Source organism: Gorilla gorilla, chromosome 1 (genome assembly GCF_029281585.2).
Source record: "Gorilla gorilla gorilla isolate KB3781 chromosome 1, NHGRI_mGorGor1-v2.1_pri, whole genome shotgun sequence".
Lineage (NCBI taxonomy): Eukaryota > Metazoa > Chordata > Mammalia > Primates > Hominidae > Gorilla > Gorilla gorilla.
The window spans coordinates 90,099,527-90,116,344 of NC_073224.2; the positions used below are offsets into that span (position 1 = coordinate 90,099,527).

Consider the following 16,818-nt stretch of genomic DNA (forward strand, 5'->3'; position numbering starts at 1 on the left):
GTATTAAAGTTTGTCTCTACTCCCCTACTCCCAACCCCCCACATCGTTTTCTCAGTAGAACCTTAGTAGAATGACCTTAAGTTACTAGTAGGAAGGAAATAACTTGAATATTCTCTATCCAACTAAATGCTACCAAATATTAGAGTGGTACCCTTTCATTCTTATTACTTAAATATAGCTTATAGATTCTGCTTGGTCTAGTAGCTTTGAAATACTGTTTATTTGTTTTAAATCCTAGACCTTACCTGTGTTGAGGCTGTAGCCCATAATTGTCATGGTTAAACCTTGCATTTCATTTATTTTCTACCCATCTGTTGATCATGAATGTGGGGAAAATTTTTTCCATTATTCTATTATAATGAGTGAAGAGTGTGATATCAAGGGGATTCCCATTATCCCAAACCCGGTTCCATATCCATGCACCTGGTCTTGTACTGAGGAAAACCTGTAGGAGAGAAGTTGTTGCCAAATTACCACTTTATTTCTTATTACTGTTATCTCAGAAGCTCAGATGCATTTTTTTCTAAACTGTCAAGGGAATATAATTAACTTCTCATATCATCTCATCCCCCCTCCCTGATTCTCTTCTTCCTCTTTCACTCTATACATTTCTCAGGTCCAATTATTTAAAGTCATTTTAATTCTTTTATTGTTTTTTCTGTTTCCATTTTAATGTTCACTTATAGCTGTGCTAGATATCTGGAATCTCTCAGGTCTCACAATGTGGAAAAAAGTTAACATGAATAATTTATTATGTTGAGAGCTACAAGTTAGTATCCAGGTTCCTTCTCCTTTCTATCATTCTACAATTTAGACTGATGGAAAAATATATGGATGCAAAGACTGAGATAACAACAAAAATAAAGGCTGGGCATGGTGGCTCATGCCTGTAATCTTAGTGCTTTGGGAGGCTGAGGCAGTAGGATCACCTGAGCCCAGGAGTTCAAGATTGCAGTGAGCTACAATAGTGCCACTGCATTCTAGCCTGGGTGACAGAGAGGGACCATGCCTTTATTAAGAAAACAAACAAACAAACACCAACAACAAAACATGCACACACACACACACACACACACAAATCAAAAATGCAATGTGAAAATGCACATCTTGAATTTTTTCACGTTTACAAATGGAAAATTTAACGTGGAAAGTACGAAGTCCATGAAAAATAGAGGATACATTTTTAAAATTCTCTATTTTGAATTATTTAACTGAGATTTTAAAAAGGCTACTGAGTTTTTAATGAAAATAAAATCACTAGCTTGTGAGGTCTTTAATCTCAGAGATTATGACTCATTTATCATTATATCTTGCATACAATGCTTGGCAGGGGGTAAGATGGTACTCAGAATGGTTGATTGAATTTCATCCATACAGTAGACTTTAAGTAGTGGAAATCTTGTGTCTTCTTCCTGGAAATCCTAAATCAAAAATGAAAATTAATTCTGAGTTTTGAAAAGTAATCTCTCTATGCTCTTTAGGAGTCAAAAGCATTCCCTGCAGAGAAAAAAATAGCTAATGTTTTTCCTACTCTTCATTTTTTTCAGTCAGTGGGAGCCCACAGAATTTCCACCCTATTCCTTGCTCTTGTATCAGCAGTGTATTTTTACTCATGCTTGTGTATATATTTCTCTGTTTAAACGTTATTTCCAGTATGAAAATTTTGGCGTTTTCTGTAAAATTCATTTCAGTTTGAAAGTTTCCATCTCTCTAGCATAGCTACACCTCGATAACTCCCGTTATCTGACTCTAGTTTGATTGCTATCTTCCATAATTTCAGTGCATTATGGTATGGGAGGGTACCATTACTTTGGTTTTCTACATTCTTTCACTCATGGTGAAAAGTCAGAAGAAGAAAGTGCTTTTACCAGGTTGGAGAGCAGCAGTCAAGGTTGGGGCTAGCAAAAGCCTAGACTCGCCATGGTCCATGCTTTGCAGATATTAAGGTTACACCAGGAACAGAATCAGTTTAGAATGTCAAACCTGTTCAGCAACATGACTGATCTCGCCAGCCACATCTGCTCCAGAATTCTCAATGCTGACCACAACCACTCTCTTCCCCACTAAATAGTCGAGATGCTTGTATGCCTAGGTGTGGAGATATGGACCTTGGAAGTTCTCGATCCCTATAAGGAAAGGGTAGAATCTCTTAAATCACAAACAGAAATAGGAAAGACTGTTTTAGAAAATTTATTTCTAAACTTGAAGTATATGTTACTTAAATCCCTTTCTTGGTTGGTCAGTTGCTGCCAATGTTTCAAAATGAGATTATCCAAGGAATGAAATATCCAGTGGCAGCAATGATATGCCTAAGACAAAAATCAGAGCATATTAATGTTTCCTTTCAAAAATCCAGCTTTAAATTTGCTCAATATGATGACTTGTCACTTTAGGAGGTATTACCTTTTTCTTACTCTCTACTGATTCATGAGGAACTGTTGTTCTATTTTTATGACTCCATAAATTGATTTAAAAAATACGTAAAGATACTTAGCAATATAGAGCAGTGTTGTCTAAAAGAAATATAATTCAACCACATATGCAATTTTAAATTTTCTAGTAGTAATATGAAAAAAGTAGAAAAAAGATATTAACTTTAATACTATATTTTATTTAACCCAACAAAATCTAAGATGTTATCAGTATATAATTGATATATAAAGGTTCTTTTAATTTTTAATTTTTTATACTTTATTATCAATTAATTGTTTTAGGCAGGTGAGTTCTTACATACTCCTTAGTGGATTCGGACTTCCATGGCCATTGTCCTGCTTACAAAGGTATTATTGACATATTTTTTACATTTTTACTATGTCTTCAGAAGCTGGTGTGTATTTTACACTGAAATTACATCTCAATTCCTGTTAGCCACATTGCAAATGCTCAGTAGCAACATCTTGCTAGCAGTGACTAAGATGGTGCAAATCTAGAGTAACAGAAATTTCAAAACATCTTTAAAAAATTTGGCCGGACCCGGTGGCTCACACCTATTATCCCAGCACTTTGAGAGGCTGAGGCGGGCGGATCATGAGGTCAGGGGTTCGAGACCAGCCTGGCCAACACGGTGAAACCCCGTCTCTACTAAAAATACAAAAATTAGCCGGGCATAGTGGCATGTGCCTGTAATCCCAGCTACTCAGGAGGCTGAGGCGGGAGAATCGCTTGAACCCAGGAGGCGGAGGTTGCAGTGAGCTGAGATGGCACCATTGTACTCCAGCCTGGGCAACAGAGAGAGACTCCAACTCAAGGAAAAAAAAAGTATTATTTTTCAAAAATATTAAATAGTATTTCAAAAATAAAAAGTAAAATTTCAAAAATATTAAATAAAAAATTATTTGTCGCATATTTTATCATTCATTGAGTCTTGTAATGACCTCCAAAATATTTCCTGAATTTTTCTCCTCCTTTTGCGTCCTACTACCATTACTTTACTAGAGGCTTTCACCATCTCTTTAATGGACTGTTAAAAAACCCTCTTTATTGATGTTCCTGCTTTGTCCCCTTCTTCCGTATCAATTAATATTCCACATCACTGCAAGACTGATCTTTACAAAATAAAAGTATAATCATGTACCTGCCCCTCCAAACATATAAACACACACACACATACACACACACACACACACACACACACACTTCAATTGTCTTTTATTGACTCCTACATATCTCTCCCTGCACACTCACGTACTTCAGGAACATCAAGTGAGTGTCGTTCCCTGAGCTCCTGTGACTATTTCACATGCTATTGCTTTTCTTGTATGACTTCCTCTTACGGGAATGCCTGCTCCCAGACCTTGGTTTGCCTGAGGAACTCTTAGTTTCTAGTTCAAGTGTTATATTTCTATTATCAGATCTTTCCTGGCTATTCCAGAAAGTTGCTACACCCTCTTTTTTTTAATCCCCACTGTACCATGTAAACAGTTCTGTCCAATGCTGTAATACTGCAGATATTACGATTCTTAGAATGCAAAGATTTTTCTTGTACACTCATCAGTTAAACACCTGGAAATCCTTTAAGGGCAAACACTTTTAATTGTAATAGCCACTGCAAGTCATGATCCCATCAAAGACATAGGATTTGTGCTTCCCATCGGTTTCTACCACAACATCCCACTGGCCAGAGGATGAAAAATCTTGGTGCTTCCTCACTCTGCACACCTTTGACTGGGAACAAAGAAACAAAGACAGCCTTGGTTTTAGAGTATTGTTCTCAGTCTTCCATTTTTTTCCCCCAATTCTGTGTCTTAACAAATAAAATAGGCGGTGCCTTTTATATTCAGAGTTTCTGGATCTTTAGGAATTTTGTTCACATAAATGTCCTAAAACGATCCCTTTCCAGACATCAAGGTACCTTAGAGAAAAAAAAAAAACATTAATTTTTCCCTATAACTTATATTCTCTATTTAATAAAATTAATTGAAAACTAGATTTTAGGTTCAAATAATGAGACAATTCTTTTCCTCTGCTGGGAAAACTAATATTAGATTCACTAATCTTGAGACTAATAGAAGACATGCTATTTCTCTCTGAATTGTAATGGAAAATGCAAATTGAAAATACGCCTTAGCTTTCTCTGGCTTACACAAGCTTTGCCTTCAACAATCTGTAGGTGATGAGCATACTTTTCATTCCTTACCAGAAACTGGATGTGATTCATGAGGTGAAAGTGCCTGGTGTACATCCTGAGATCCTCCATCATTTTGGAATTGTGTAAATAGTTGGGATAATGATCAGGGAAAGGGTAGTCGCTGAAGGCTGTCGTCTCCTTTGAAGCGTTGAAGATCATAGATTTGTATATCCCAGGCCTTCCACTTTCAGGTGTTTCCCGTGGGAAACAACAAACCCATGGTTTTTCAGGATTCAGTAGCACAACAAAGAATGGTTAGGTATGATCAGACAGGTGGTTTTAGGCTTATTTTTCCTTGAAAAAAATGTACTTGGCCGGGCGCGGTGGCTCACGCCTGTAATCCCAGCACTTTGGGAGGCCGAGGCGGGCGGATCACGAGGTCAGGAGATCGAGACCATCCTGGCTAACACGGTGAAACCCCGTCTCTACTAAAAATACAAAAAATTAGCCGGGCGTGGTAGTGGGCGCCTGTAGTCCCAGCTACTCGGGAGGCTGAGGCAGGAGAATGGCGTGAACCCGGGAGGTGGAGCTTGCAGTGAGCCGAGATCGCGCCACTGCACTCCAGCCTGGGCGACAAAGCAAGACTCCGTCTCAAAAAAAAAAAAAAAAAAAAAAATGTACTTGACAGTCAGTTTACTGTAATATTGCCCAACAGGAACAACGGAGGCATTGGACTCATTTCTCTACAAAGGGAACTCTTTATAGTTCAGAATTTTGCTTATAATGACAGACCTAAATTAATACCAGTAATTACATTGTAACTTAACAGGAGGAAGATTATAGATGCTAAAATGCAGCATAACAAACAAAATTAAAACAGACAAAAAGGGGTTGAGAAGAGAAACTTCCAAAGGGTAAAAAAGACATCACAACTAAAAGAATTTGGATTAAGAGAAGCCCCTGGAAAAAAGCATTATGAAAGTTGAGAGAAAAAAAATCATGCAAATGTGATGTATATTAAAATGTTAAGGGATAGACTGGCGCGGTGGCTCACGCCTGTAATCCCCGCACTATGGGAGGCCGAGGCGGGCGGATCATGAGATCAGGAGATCGAGACCACGGTGAAACCCCGTCTCTACTAAAAATACAAAAAATTAGCCGGGCGTGGTGGCAGGCGCCTGTAGTCCCAGCTAATTGGGAGGCTGAGGCAGGAGAATGGCGTGAAGCCGGAAGGCGGAGCTTGCAGTGAGCCGAGATTGCGCCGCTGCACTCCAGCCTGGAGAGACAGAGCGAGACTCTATCTCAAAAAAAAAAAAAAAAGAAAAAAGAAAAAAGTTAAGGGTTAAAAACAAAAAGTATTAGAAAAATATGTTGAATACTTAAGAGAAAAAAGGCTGCTTTTTAAAAAAAATGAATTGTACTTCAAGAAGACTTTTTTTTACTTATACTTTCTATTTTTATTATTATACATTAAGTTCTAGGGTACATGTGCACAATGTGCAGGTTTGATACATAGGTATACATATTCCGTGTTGGTGTGCTGCACCCATTAACTCGTCATTTACATTAGGTATTTATCCTAATGCTATCCCTCCCCCAGCCCCCCACCCCCGACAGGCCGTGGTGTGTGATGTTCCTTGCCCTGTGTCCAAGTGTTCTCACTGATCAATTCCCACCTATGAGTGAGAACATGTGGTGGTTGGTTTTCTGTCCTTGTGATAGTTTGCTGAGAATGATGGTTTCCAGCTTCATCCATGTCCCTGCAAAGGACATGAGCTCATCCCTTTTTATGGCTGCATAGTATTCCGTAGTGTATATGTACCACATTTTCTTAATCCAGGCTATCATTGATGGACATTTGGGTTGGTTCCAAGTCTTTGTTATTGTGAATAGTACCACAATAAACATACATGTGCATGTGTCTTTATAGTAGCATGATTTATAATCCTTTGGGTATATACCCAGTAATGGGATTGCTGGGTCAAATGGTATTTCTAGTTCTAGATCCTTGAGGAATCACCACACTGTCTTCCACAATGGTTGAACTAATTTACACTCCCACCAACAGTGTAAAAGCATTCCTATTTCTCTACATCCTCTCTGGCATCTGTTGTTTCCTGATTTTTTAATGGTTGCCATTCTAACTGGCGTGAGATGGTATCTCATTGTGGTTTTGATTTGCATTTCTCTGATGACCATTGATGGTGAGCATTTTTTCATGTGTCTGTTGGCTGCATAAATGATGAAGACATTATTATTATTATTATTATTTAATTATACTTTAAGTTCTAGGGTACATGTGCACAATGTGCAGGTTTGTTACATATGTATACATGTGCCATGTTGGTGTGCTGCACCCATTAACTCATCACTTACATTAGGTATATCTCCTAATGCTATCCCTCCCCCTTTCCCCCACCCCACGACGGGCCCCAGTGTGTGATGTTCCCCACCCTGTGTCCAAGTGTTCTTATTGTTCAATTCCCACCTATGAGTGAGAACACCCAGTGTTTGGTTTTCTGTCCTTGCAATAGTTTGCTCAGAATGATGGTTTCCAGCTTCATCCATGTCCCTCCAAAGACATGAGCTCATCCTTTTTTATGGCTGCATAGTATTCCATGGTGTATATGTTCCACATTTTCTTAATCCCGTCTATCATTGTTGGACATTTGGGCTGGTTCCAAGTCTTTGCTATTGTGAATAGTGCCACAATAAACATACGTGTGCATATGTCTTTATAGCAGCATGATTTGTAATCCTTTGGGTATATACCCAGTAATGGGATGGCTGGGTCAAATGGCATTTCTAGTTCTAGATCCTTGAGGAATCACCACATTGTCTAGTTTACAGTCCCAACAACAGTGTAAAAGTGTTCCCATTTCTCCACATCCTCTCCAGCACCTGTTGTTTCCTGACTTTTTAATAATCACCATTCTAACTGGTGTGAGATGGTATCTCATTGTGGTTTTGATTTGCATTTCTCTGATGGCCAGTGATGATGAGCATTTTTTCATGTGTCTGTTGGCTGCATAAATGGAAAACATTATTTTTAAGAGTACGCTTACTTCTATTCATCTGGGATACTATCCATGATATAAAACCTATTGCTTTAAGCTATGCATGAGTATAATCATGATTACACACACCTTTCTTGGTACAGGTAGTTTTTTCAGCATCCATTAAACAACACAAAGCAACATAAAGAGGATGATTCTATGGTAGAGAGGAAAATGTCAGAACCAGAATTCAGGAGATCTTAAGTCTTATTACCAAGTGTGCTAGAGGCTGGATAACTATAGAGAATTTCTGAGTTTTAGCTTTCTCATCTGTAAAATTTGCATACTGATACCCTAAGTATTCCATATGGGGTTGTTGGGGGGATAAAAGTTAATAGGATTGTGTAAGCACTTCAAAAAAATTCAGGTTTATATGAATGTAAGATATCACTACTTTGAAAAGAACACTTAAAGAATATCTAAGTTATATGTCATCAGAGTTCTATTTCCTAGTTAGAAAGAAAACACTTCTCTCATAGTATACAGATACATCAGAGTTTATGAGAATGTTTATTAATTACCTCGTATCTCCACAGTCCTCCAATCCCATTGCTTTTTTCAAAACATACAGGCTCGAGTCCCTCCTCCAAGCAGCTCTTAATGGCATCTAATCCGCTGACTCCAGCGCCAATCACTGCATTTTTTTTCTCATGCAAGGTCTGTTGAATAAAGAAGACGTTCAGTTTTGTTTTGGCAGACAAGATCAAGGTTTATTGCCATGTCAGTGTCCCCTTTTATTTTAGCGTAATCATCATTTCTCTTGTTAGAAGTTTGCTTGCTTCTTGTCTAGCTTATATTATTTTATTTTGGAATACATATATTTAGAGAACAGGCCTTTGGTCATTTTATTAGAATCATAAAATATTTGCCTCATTTAATCAAGACAAAATTTGCATGAATTTCAGCTGATTCAAAATCTTTTATTGTAGCTATATCTCAGATTTTGTACACTCTATTAAATTTTATTAGAATATAATTTTTATATAATAAAGGCAACCCTAGTATAGCCTGCTTACTAATAACTAAAAAAATGCTCAAGATTGGCCAGAAATGTACATAGGAATATTATGTTGGGTCCTAATTCGAAATCAGAATAGAAGCTGGCCTCTATAAGGCATTACTCTATTTCAACCTAATTAAGTCAGATTAATTATATTTTATCACTGCTGTATGGCAGTCCAGAAACAGAAAATATCAGACTTGTTAAACAACAATTTCCCTTGTCTTCCTATTTAGTATATTGACAGAAATATTTTAGGGCTCTTGGTTTTGATGGCTGTAGTGAGCAGTTTCTTAGAGAGTGTACTCATTTCTTGTTGCGTCAAAGCTAAACATCTCTACCTGGCTTTCAAGGCTCTTGGTAAATCTGGATTCACCCTATTACTTGATCTTAGTGCTCATTCTTTGACATCACCCTGCCATCTTGCATGTCATCCTTATACTACCCAACACAATGTGACCTTTTTATTTGAGTATCTTCCTGCCTGTTATTCGTTTTGTTCAGAAAGTCTTTTCCGTATATACCCAATTACATCTATTTATCAAGACTCATTTCTGTCAATTGAGAGAAATGCTGTTGAAGCTCAGGTGTTTTATTGCCTCTTTGAAGTTTTTCTTGACAATTTTAACTCTTTTTGACCTTCTTTTACCCATTCATACTTGGCAGTACACAATTTAAAACTTCACTACAGTTTTCTATAATATTGCATTATTTCGAGTGTGCCATATTTCTTCTTCAACTTGACAGTGATGTTGTGAAGATAAGGTCATCATCATTCTCTTCGAGTCCTCATCATAGTGCCAAAGGATAGCACAGGAACTCAGTGACAGAGACATGGGCTTAGTACTCATAAGGTCAAGCCCTTCTTAATTCAGTCTTGTTTTGATGAGGGGATTCCTGCTTTAGCCCCCAGGAGGGGTGCATTTTGGGGGTATTACTTCTGGTTTTTCCTTCCTCTGTACCCTAATTCACTTCTCTTAGTGGGAGGACGAATGACTTCTCTGATGGACAAGGTGGCAGGATTTGCTGTCTATTGGATGACCTGAAGCAAGCCTGAAGCACTGCCCCCTCTCACTTAGCCTCTTTCTTCTGCCCTTCAGGGTGTGAAGTATACTCGTGGTCCTCCATGCCTCTGGCTAGAGATGAGTGCTTTGAAGAATTTATTCTTCCAGGCAGCTTCCAAAGTCTAGGTTTGGGGAGAAGAAATAGGAATCTTATTCTAGTTATGGGGATGAGTCACATTCTCCAATCCAGCTTGATTGGGAAGACCTTGTCCTTTTGGCAATAAAACCGATGCTGTATTTTAATGCTCACTTTTCTTCTGTGTCCATTTTGTACTTACTTAGAAACAGTGAGAAATATACATTTATATTGCTTGTACCTCCACATCCATAGCAGTTTTACATGCATTTTCTTCAAGGAAGTTTTATTTTCTTTTCTAATGTAGATATTCTATGTTTATTTACAAACGGAGCTAATAAGTAATTTAATCGGTGTAAAACAAACTCCCACTGTCTTAAATTTTATATCCACTTGATATCTAGAACATTACCTATTCACATACAGTTATTATAGCTTATGAACTATTACAAGGGACTCAGGAATGTTTTCCATTTTTTTCTATCCCACAGTTAATACATATTTGCATATTTAGAAAATCATAAAATGTCAAATTAAAAGAAAAAATAAAAATAAAAATTGCTTATTTCATCAACCCAGAGATTATACAGTATATACAGTTTTGGATTTCATCTCTTTCTCTTTCTCTCTCTCTCTGTGTATACCTATTTATATCTATCAATCTATATGTATTTTAAAATTTAATGTACTACTTATAGCATGTAACCTACTTTTTCATCTAACAGTTTTGTGAATATATTTCCATACACAGTTGGCTTTCTGTAACCATGGGTTCCACATCTGTGGATTCAATAAACAATGGATCAAAAATATTCAGAAAAAAAACCAACAAAAATAACAATACAAAAATAAAAAATAATACAAATAATATGCAATAGTACAACTATTTACATTGCATTTACCCTGTATTAGGTATTATAAGCAATCTAGAGATGATTTAAAATATATGGAAGGATGTATATGGGAGGATGTGTGTAGGTTATATACAAATACTATGCCATTTTGTATAAGAAACTTGAGGCTGGGCGTGGTGGCTCATGCCTGTAATCCCAGCACTTTACGAGGCCAAGGCAGGTGGATCATGAGGTCAGGAGATCGAGACCATCCTGGCCAACACGGTGAAACCCTATCTCTACTAAAAATACATAAAATTAGCCGGGTGTGGTGGCAGGCACCTATAGTCCCAGCTACTCGGGAGGCTGAGGCAGGAGAATGGTGTGAACCCGGGAGGTGGACCTTGCAGTGAGCAGAGATCGTGCCACTGCACTCCAGCCTGGGTGACAGAGCGAGACTCCATCTCAAAAAAAAAAAGGAAACTTGAGCATCCCAGGATTTTGGTATCTGAGAGAGTTCTGGAACCAATCTCCTGAGAATACTGAAGGACAACTGTATACAGGTACTAAAAAATATTTGTTAAATGAATTAATAAATTTTAATGGTGCAAAAATTTCCATTATATTGCACATTTTAGATTTTTCCAGATTTCTAGTATTATTTAAAAAATGCTTACTTTCCCAAAGCTTTTACTGAAATTTCAGGATATATTTTTGCTGTTGGAAGAGTGGTTAAACCAATGCAATAAAAGTTTATGGAGCAGAAGATGGAAGAAGGCAGAAAATTCAATAGACCCAGCTAACCACAGTCTTGTAATGTCACAAAGGAAGGGTCATCTAACTTACTGTCTTTGAGGAGGGGGAATCATCCCCTTCCTGGATTCTTGTGGGGTGCAGCTGTGCCGTTGTTGATTTTCCTGTCCTGAGCCCCTCAGGTTGGGTTGCTAATGTACCAAGTGACTACGTTGCAGGAGACAGTCTCCTCTCTTTGCTGGCCTCTTTTCTGTGATGCCCCCAAGGTGCCCTCTCGAATTCCTGAGGAACCTTGGTGTTGCCAGTGTGCCTTCCCATCCTCAGTCCTCTTTTATACTTAACCAGCCACTGGTTTTTTATGGAAGGGTAGGATCTTTGTACCTGCTCCTAGAAGAACCCAACCTTTTTTCTTGGAATGGGATCACAGCAGATAAAAGTAGACTATTTCCACTTAACTGTTATAAATCATTTCTGAAGGAGATCTGTCTCCAATTCCCCGCTTTGGGGCTCTTTAGCATAAGAGAAGCTCCCTTGACAAATTTTGTCAGGAATCTGTGATGACAAAGCACTGCTCTCATTACCTAGGTGACGTGTTCCTTTCTTTGTTTATTAGGATTCTCTAGAGAGACAGAATCAATAGGAGATACACATATAAAAAGATATAGATATAGATAGGTATATGAGAGGATATTTATTAGGGGAATTGGCTCACCTGATAGTGGAGGCTGAGAAGTTCCACAGCAGGCCATCTGCAAGATGGAGACCCTGGGATGCTGGTAGCATTGCTCAGTGTAAGTCTGAAAGCCTCAAAACCCAAGAAACCAATGGTATTACTCTCAGTTTGAGGCTGAATGCCTGTGAACCTGGGTGAGGGTCTGCTGGTGTAAGTCCTGGAGTCCAGAAGCTGGAGAACCTGGACTTCTGATGTCCAAGGGCATAAGAAGTATGTTCTGGCTCTAGGAGAGAGAGAAAAGAACACGCCTTTCCTCTGCCTTTTGTTTTATTGGAGCTATAGGCAATTGGGTGGTGGCCAGCCACACTGAGGGTGGATCTTTCCCACTCAGTCCACCGACTCACATACCATGCCTCTATGGAAACATTGCCACAGACACATCCAGAGACAATGCTTTATCAGCTCTCTAGGTGTTACTTAATTTAGTCAAGTTCACATTTGAAATCAACCATCACAAGTCCATCCATTGTCCAGTTGGCACCTATACAGATCTCCTTAAACCATATTTAATCTCCAAAAAGGCAATAAAAAAGGAATAGTTCAGCCTAACATGATACAACTATCCTGTGTACAGCCAAAAATGTCCTAATACCTTCGCTAAAAGAGGAAGTAAAGTTCCTGGGTGTGTTTACTCTTCTTCTGATATCACATAACTTAAATACTATGAAGTAAAATTAACAGGGCTTAAATACTGATATAAAATCAATAAATCATATTATATCATAAAGAAAAAAGAGGAATGAAACAAAGATATTTGCTTAATATATGTATATATGCAATACATAAAAATGTATTCTTAACGAAAGAGGGAGAAAATACTCATGACCATTACAGTTCTCATTTCTGTAACTGGTCATGTGGTCATAGGTAGTATTTACAGCTATCTTCTGCAACCCGTTCTGTATTTCCTTCGCCTTCAGCAAGCACCTCAGCTGGCCATGGTTCTTTACCTGGTAGGGTGGCCCAAACCTTTCCTGAAGAATTTGGACCATTTGTAGTCTTGCCTGGATTGGGTTGTTGTAATTTTCCTTTCACCTTAATAACAGGGCATAGTAATACTAAGAGATTCCCTAAGGGATCTCCTATATTCCAGACATACTCTTTCTTAACTCCAATTTCCTTTTGGAGGTTTGGGTCAATCACTCCAGCCAACACTTTAAATCCCTTTGTAGCCTGTTGGCTTAGAGACATGAGAAGCCAAAATGGCTGGGTGGCAGGCTTAACTTCCAGTTCAATGGAATCATTGTTGTATTTCTCTCCAGGGCTAAGATCTGTGGGCCAGCAGGGCACGAAGTTGCAAGAACAGGAATTTTTGTTAGTGGTCTACTATGAGTAATGGTGAGTTGTCTCACTTCCATTTTTTCCCTTTGATGCTTGGACCTGTGAATCTTGGCTATAAGAGAAATAGTTCCATACATTTGATGCTGGTTCAGAGCATATACAGCTTTCTAGAGAACTTTGCTCCAGCCCTGCGAAGTATCGTCACCTAGCTGTCAGTAACTGTGACTTTGAGAAACCATCGCACTGTTCTGTGAAGCCTGCTGCTTCAGGATGATGGTGTACATGGTAAGATCAGTGGATTCCATGAGCATGAACCCTTCTCCCAAAAAAGAGCATGGCATACTTCTTTGGCTGTGAAATGAGTTCCTTGGTCAGAAGCAATGATGTGTGGAATACCATGATGGAGGATAAGGCATTCCATAAGTCTGCAAATAGTAGTTTTGACAGAAGCATTGTGCACAAGGAAGGCAAATTTATATCGAGAGTGGCTATTCCAATAAGGACAAAACACTGCTCCTTCCATGATGGAAGCAGTCCGATGTTATCAACCTACCATGACGTAGCTGGCTGATCACCCCAGGAAATGGTGCCATGTCAGAGGCTCAGTGTTGGTCTCTGCTGCTGGCAGATTGAATACTCAGCAACTAAGGTAGCCAGGTCATTGTTGATGAGTGAAAGTTCATGTTGCTGAAACCATGCATAATCTCCATCCTTCCAGCTTGACCACTTTGTTCAGTGACATTAGGTGTAACCAACCAAGGTCATTATATTCCTTAATTTTCCACAAATGTTTGAAAGTATTATATAAAGAGTTATCAAGTTCCTTGCCTCTTATAAGTGGTTGATTAAGAGTATCAAATACATGCTGGCTCACACCTGTAATCCCAGCACTTTGGGAGGCCAAGGTGGGCAGATCACTTGAGGTCAGGAGTTTGAGACCAGCCTGGCCAACATATTGAAACCCTGTCTTTACCAAAATATAAAAAATACAAATACAAAAATTAGCCAGGTGTGGTGGCTCGCACCTGTAGTCCTAGCTACTCGGGAGGCTGGGCACGAGAATCACTTGAACCCAGAAAACAGAGGTTTCAGTGAGCTGAGATTGTGCCACTGCACTCCCACCTGGACAACAGAGTGAGACCCTCTCTCTCTCTCTCTCTCAAAAAAAAAAAAGCAGTATCAAATACAGTTATTTTGTGTAGCTCTATAATAGCTCACACTGCGGACTATTAGTGTTTTCTGTACTATTAGGAGTAGAGTCCTTAGCATTTTTAGGTCTAATCAGATTAGAGAACTAATCCCAGAAACTCCAAAACCAATGTAGGAAACTCATCCTTAAAATTCTGTTCCTCCAGAACCACAGTCTGTGTTAGTCAGTGTTCTCTAGAGAAAGAGAACCAATAGAGTAGGTTATCTACATCTATATAGGTATAGATATAGATACAGTCATAGGTATAGATATAGGCATATGGGAAGAGATTTATTGGAGGAATTGGTTCACCTAATTATGGTGGTTGAGAAGTCCCACAACAGCCTGCAAATGAGAGACCCTGGGATGCTGGTAGCATGGCTCAGTACAAGTCTGAAAGCCCCAGAACTAGGGAGGTTGATGATCTAATTCTTATTCTGGGGCCAAAGGCCTGAGAAACCAGGGGCCTACTGGTATAAGTTCTGAAGTCCAAAGCCTGGAGAAGCTTGATTTATGATGTCTAAGGGCAGATGAAATGTGTCTGAGTTCCAAGAGAGAGGGAAAAGAATTTGCCTTTCCTCTGCCTTTTGGTTATATCTGGGCCCCCAGGCAATTGGATGCTGCCCACCCACATTGAGGGTGGAGCTTCTCCACTGGGTCCACCGACTCATAGGCCAATCTTCTATGGAAACATCTCCACAGACACTTCCAGAAGTAATGCTTTCCTGGTTCTCTACATATTCCTTAATCCAGTCAAGGTGACACCTAAAATTAACTATCACACCTTATTATGAGAAATTTGTGAAATTAAGGATCCACATAATCATCATGGACTACACACTGTTTCATTAGTTCTGGGTGTAGCAGTAGACTCTAGTAGAAAGTATGTTAGACATTCACTTTCTGCCAATATACAGCAGCTCAGTGTAAAGGTGATGAAGGAATATTGTCTGGACCAGGTGGATAAAAGTTTTCAGTGCCCTTGGTCCACAGTCACCTAAGAGGGCTGTTTCAAAATGTTTTATTTTTATCCTTAACAGAGATGTATAAAATCAGCAATCAAAAGATGCGATTCTGTCCATTTAAAGGTCTTTCATGGGTGAAGGTTTTATACAGTATTTAAATCTCATCTTGATTTTTGAATTGCCTCATTGTTTGTTTCCCTAAATTATGAAGGAAAATATATTGTCAGGGCTCTTCTGCCTCTCTTCATATCTCTTAGAATAGATTAATAAATGGAGGACAGTTGGTAGTTTTAATATACACCTACAAAATGTCTTTTTTTCCCCTATTAGTCCTGTTCATCTATTGCATACTGTGAACAGGCATGTTTTCTGAAGGGTTGCAGGGTTCCAGACCTCCTAGATTCTCAGGTGATTAAGATCCTGGCAGGGTACTATAATTCCGCCGTGACCTGGGAATGCACTACTATCCACTTCCAATCGTTAGGACTCAGGAAACAGTAACAACAAAACTTCCCGAGCCCTACCCAGTCTCTGATAAATTGAAGGCATAGGCCAGAGTCGGTGTGATGGAATACTATAAAACCCAAATTGATTATTTTCAGAACTTTTAACTTCATGTTTCTCTGTGCTTCTTCTCTATACCATTCTTTTATTCCTTTCCACCTGACCTGTGTGAGTGACTGACCTTCACACTCCTTCCCTTGTGACCTTATTGAAAAATTCTTTTAGATAAATATCGGGTTAACATATTTACATTATGCCTGAAGTTTCAAAATTGTATTAAGGGAAATCTCTTTGGGAGATGTTAATAGCTGCAGAAAGGTGAAGTCATTTTTTTTAACTTTTATTTTAAGTTAAGGGGTACAAGTGCAGGTTTGTTATATAGGTAAACTGTGTCATGGGGGTTTGTTGTACAGATTATTTTATCATCCAGGTATTAAGCAAAGTATCCACTGGTTATTTTTCCTGATATTCTCCCTCCTCCCACCCTCCACCCTCCAATAGGCCCTACAGTGTGTTGCTCCCCTCTTTGTGTCCACCTATTTTCCCCAGATAGCTCGCAATTATAAGTGAGAACATGTAGTATTAGGTTTTCTGTTCCTGTGTTAGTTTGCTAAGGATAATGGCCTTTAGTTCCATCCATATTACTGCAAAGGACATGATCTCCTTCCTTTTCATGGCTGCATAGTAGTCCATGGTGTGTATGTACCACGTTTATCCAGTCTACCACTGATGGGCATTTAGGTTGATTCCATGTCTTTGCTATTGTGACTACTGCTGCAATGAACATACACATGCGT

At 38.8% G+C, this 16,818-nt stretch overlaps 1 protein-coding gene across 1 annotated transcript in view; it reads right to left on the reverse strand.

Annotated features, from left to right (window-relative positions):
* LOC134758497 (flavin-containing monooxygenase 5-like) overlaps nt 1-16,818 on the reverse strand; it is a 90,243-nt gene that overhangs the window by 25,431 nt on the left and 47,994 nt on the right. Inside the window, 6 exon segments of the mRNA XM_063706147.1 lie at nt 1,319-1,421; nt 1,984-2,088; nt 4,583-4,765; nt 8,145-8,282; nt 10,474-10,543; nt 13,182-13,353. Coding sequence (XP_063562217.1) covers nt 1,319-1,421; nt 1,984-2,088; nt 4,583-4,765; nt 8,145-8,282; nt 10,474-10,543; nt 13,182-13,353 — 771 coding nt within the window.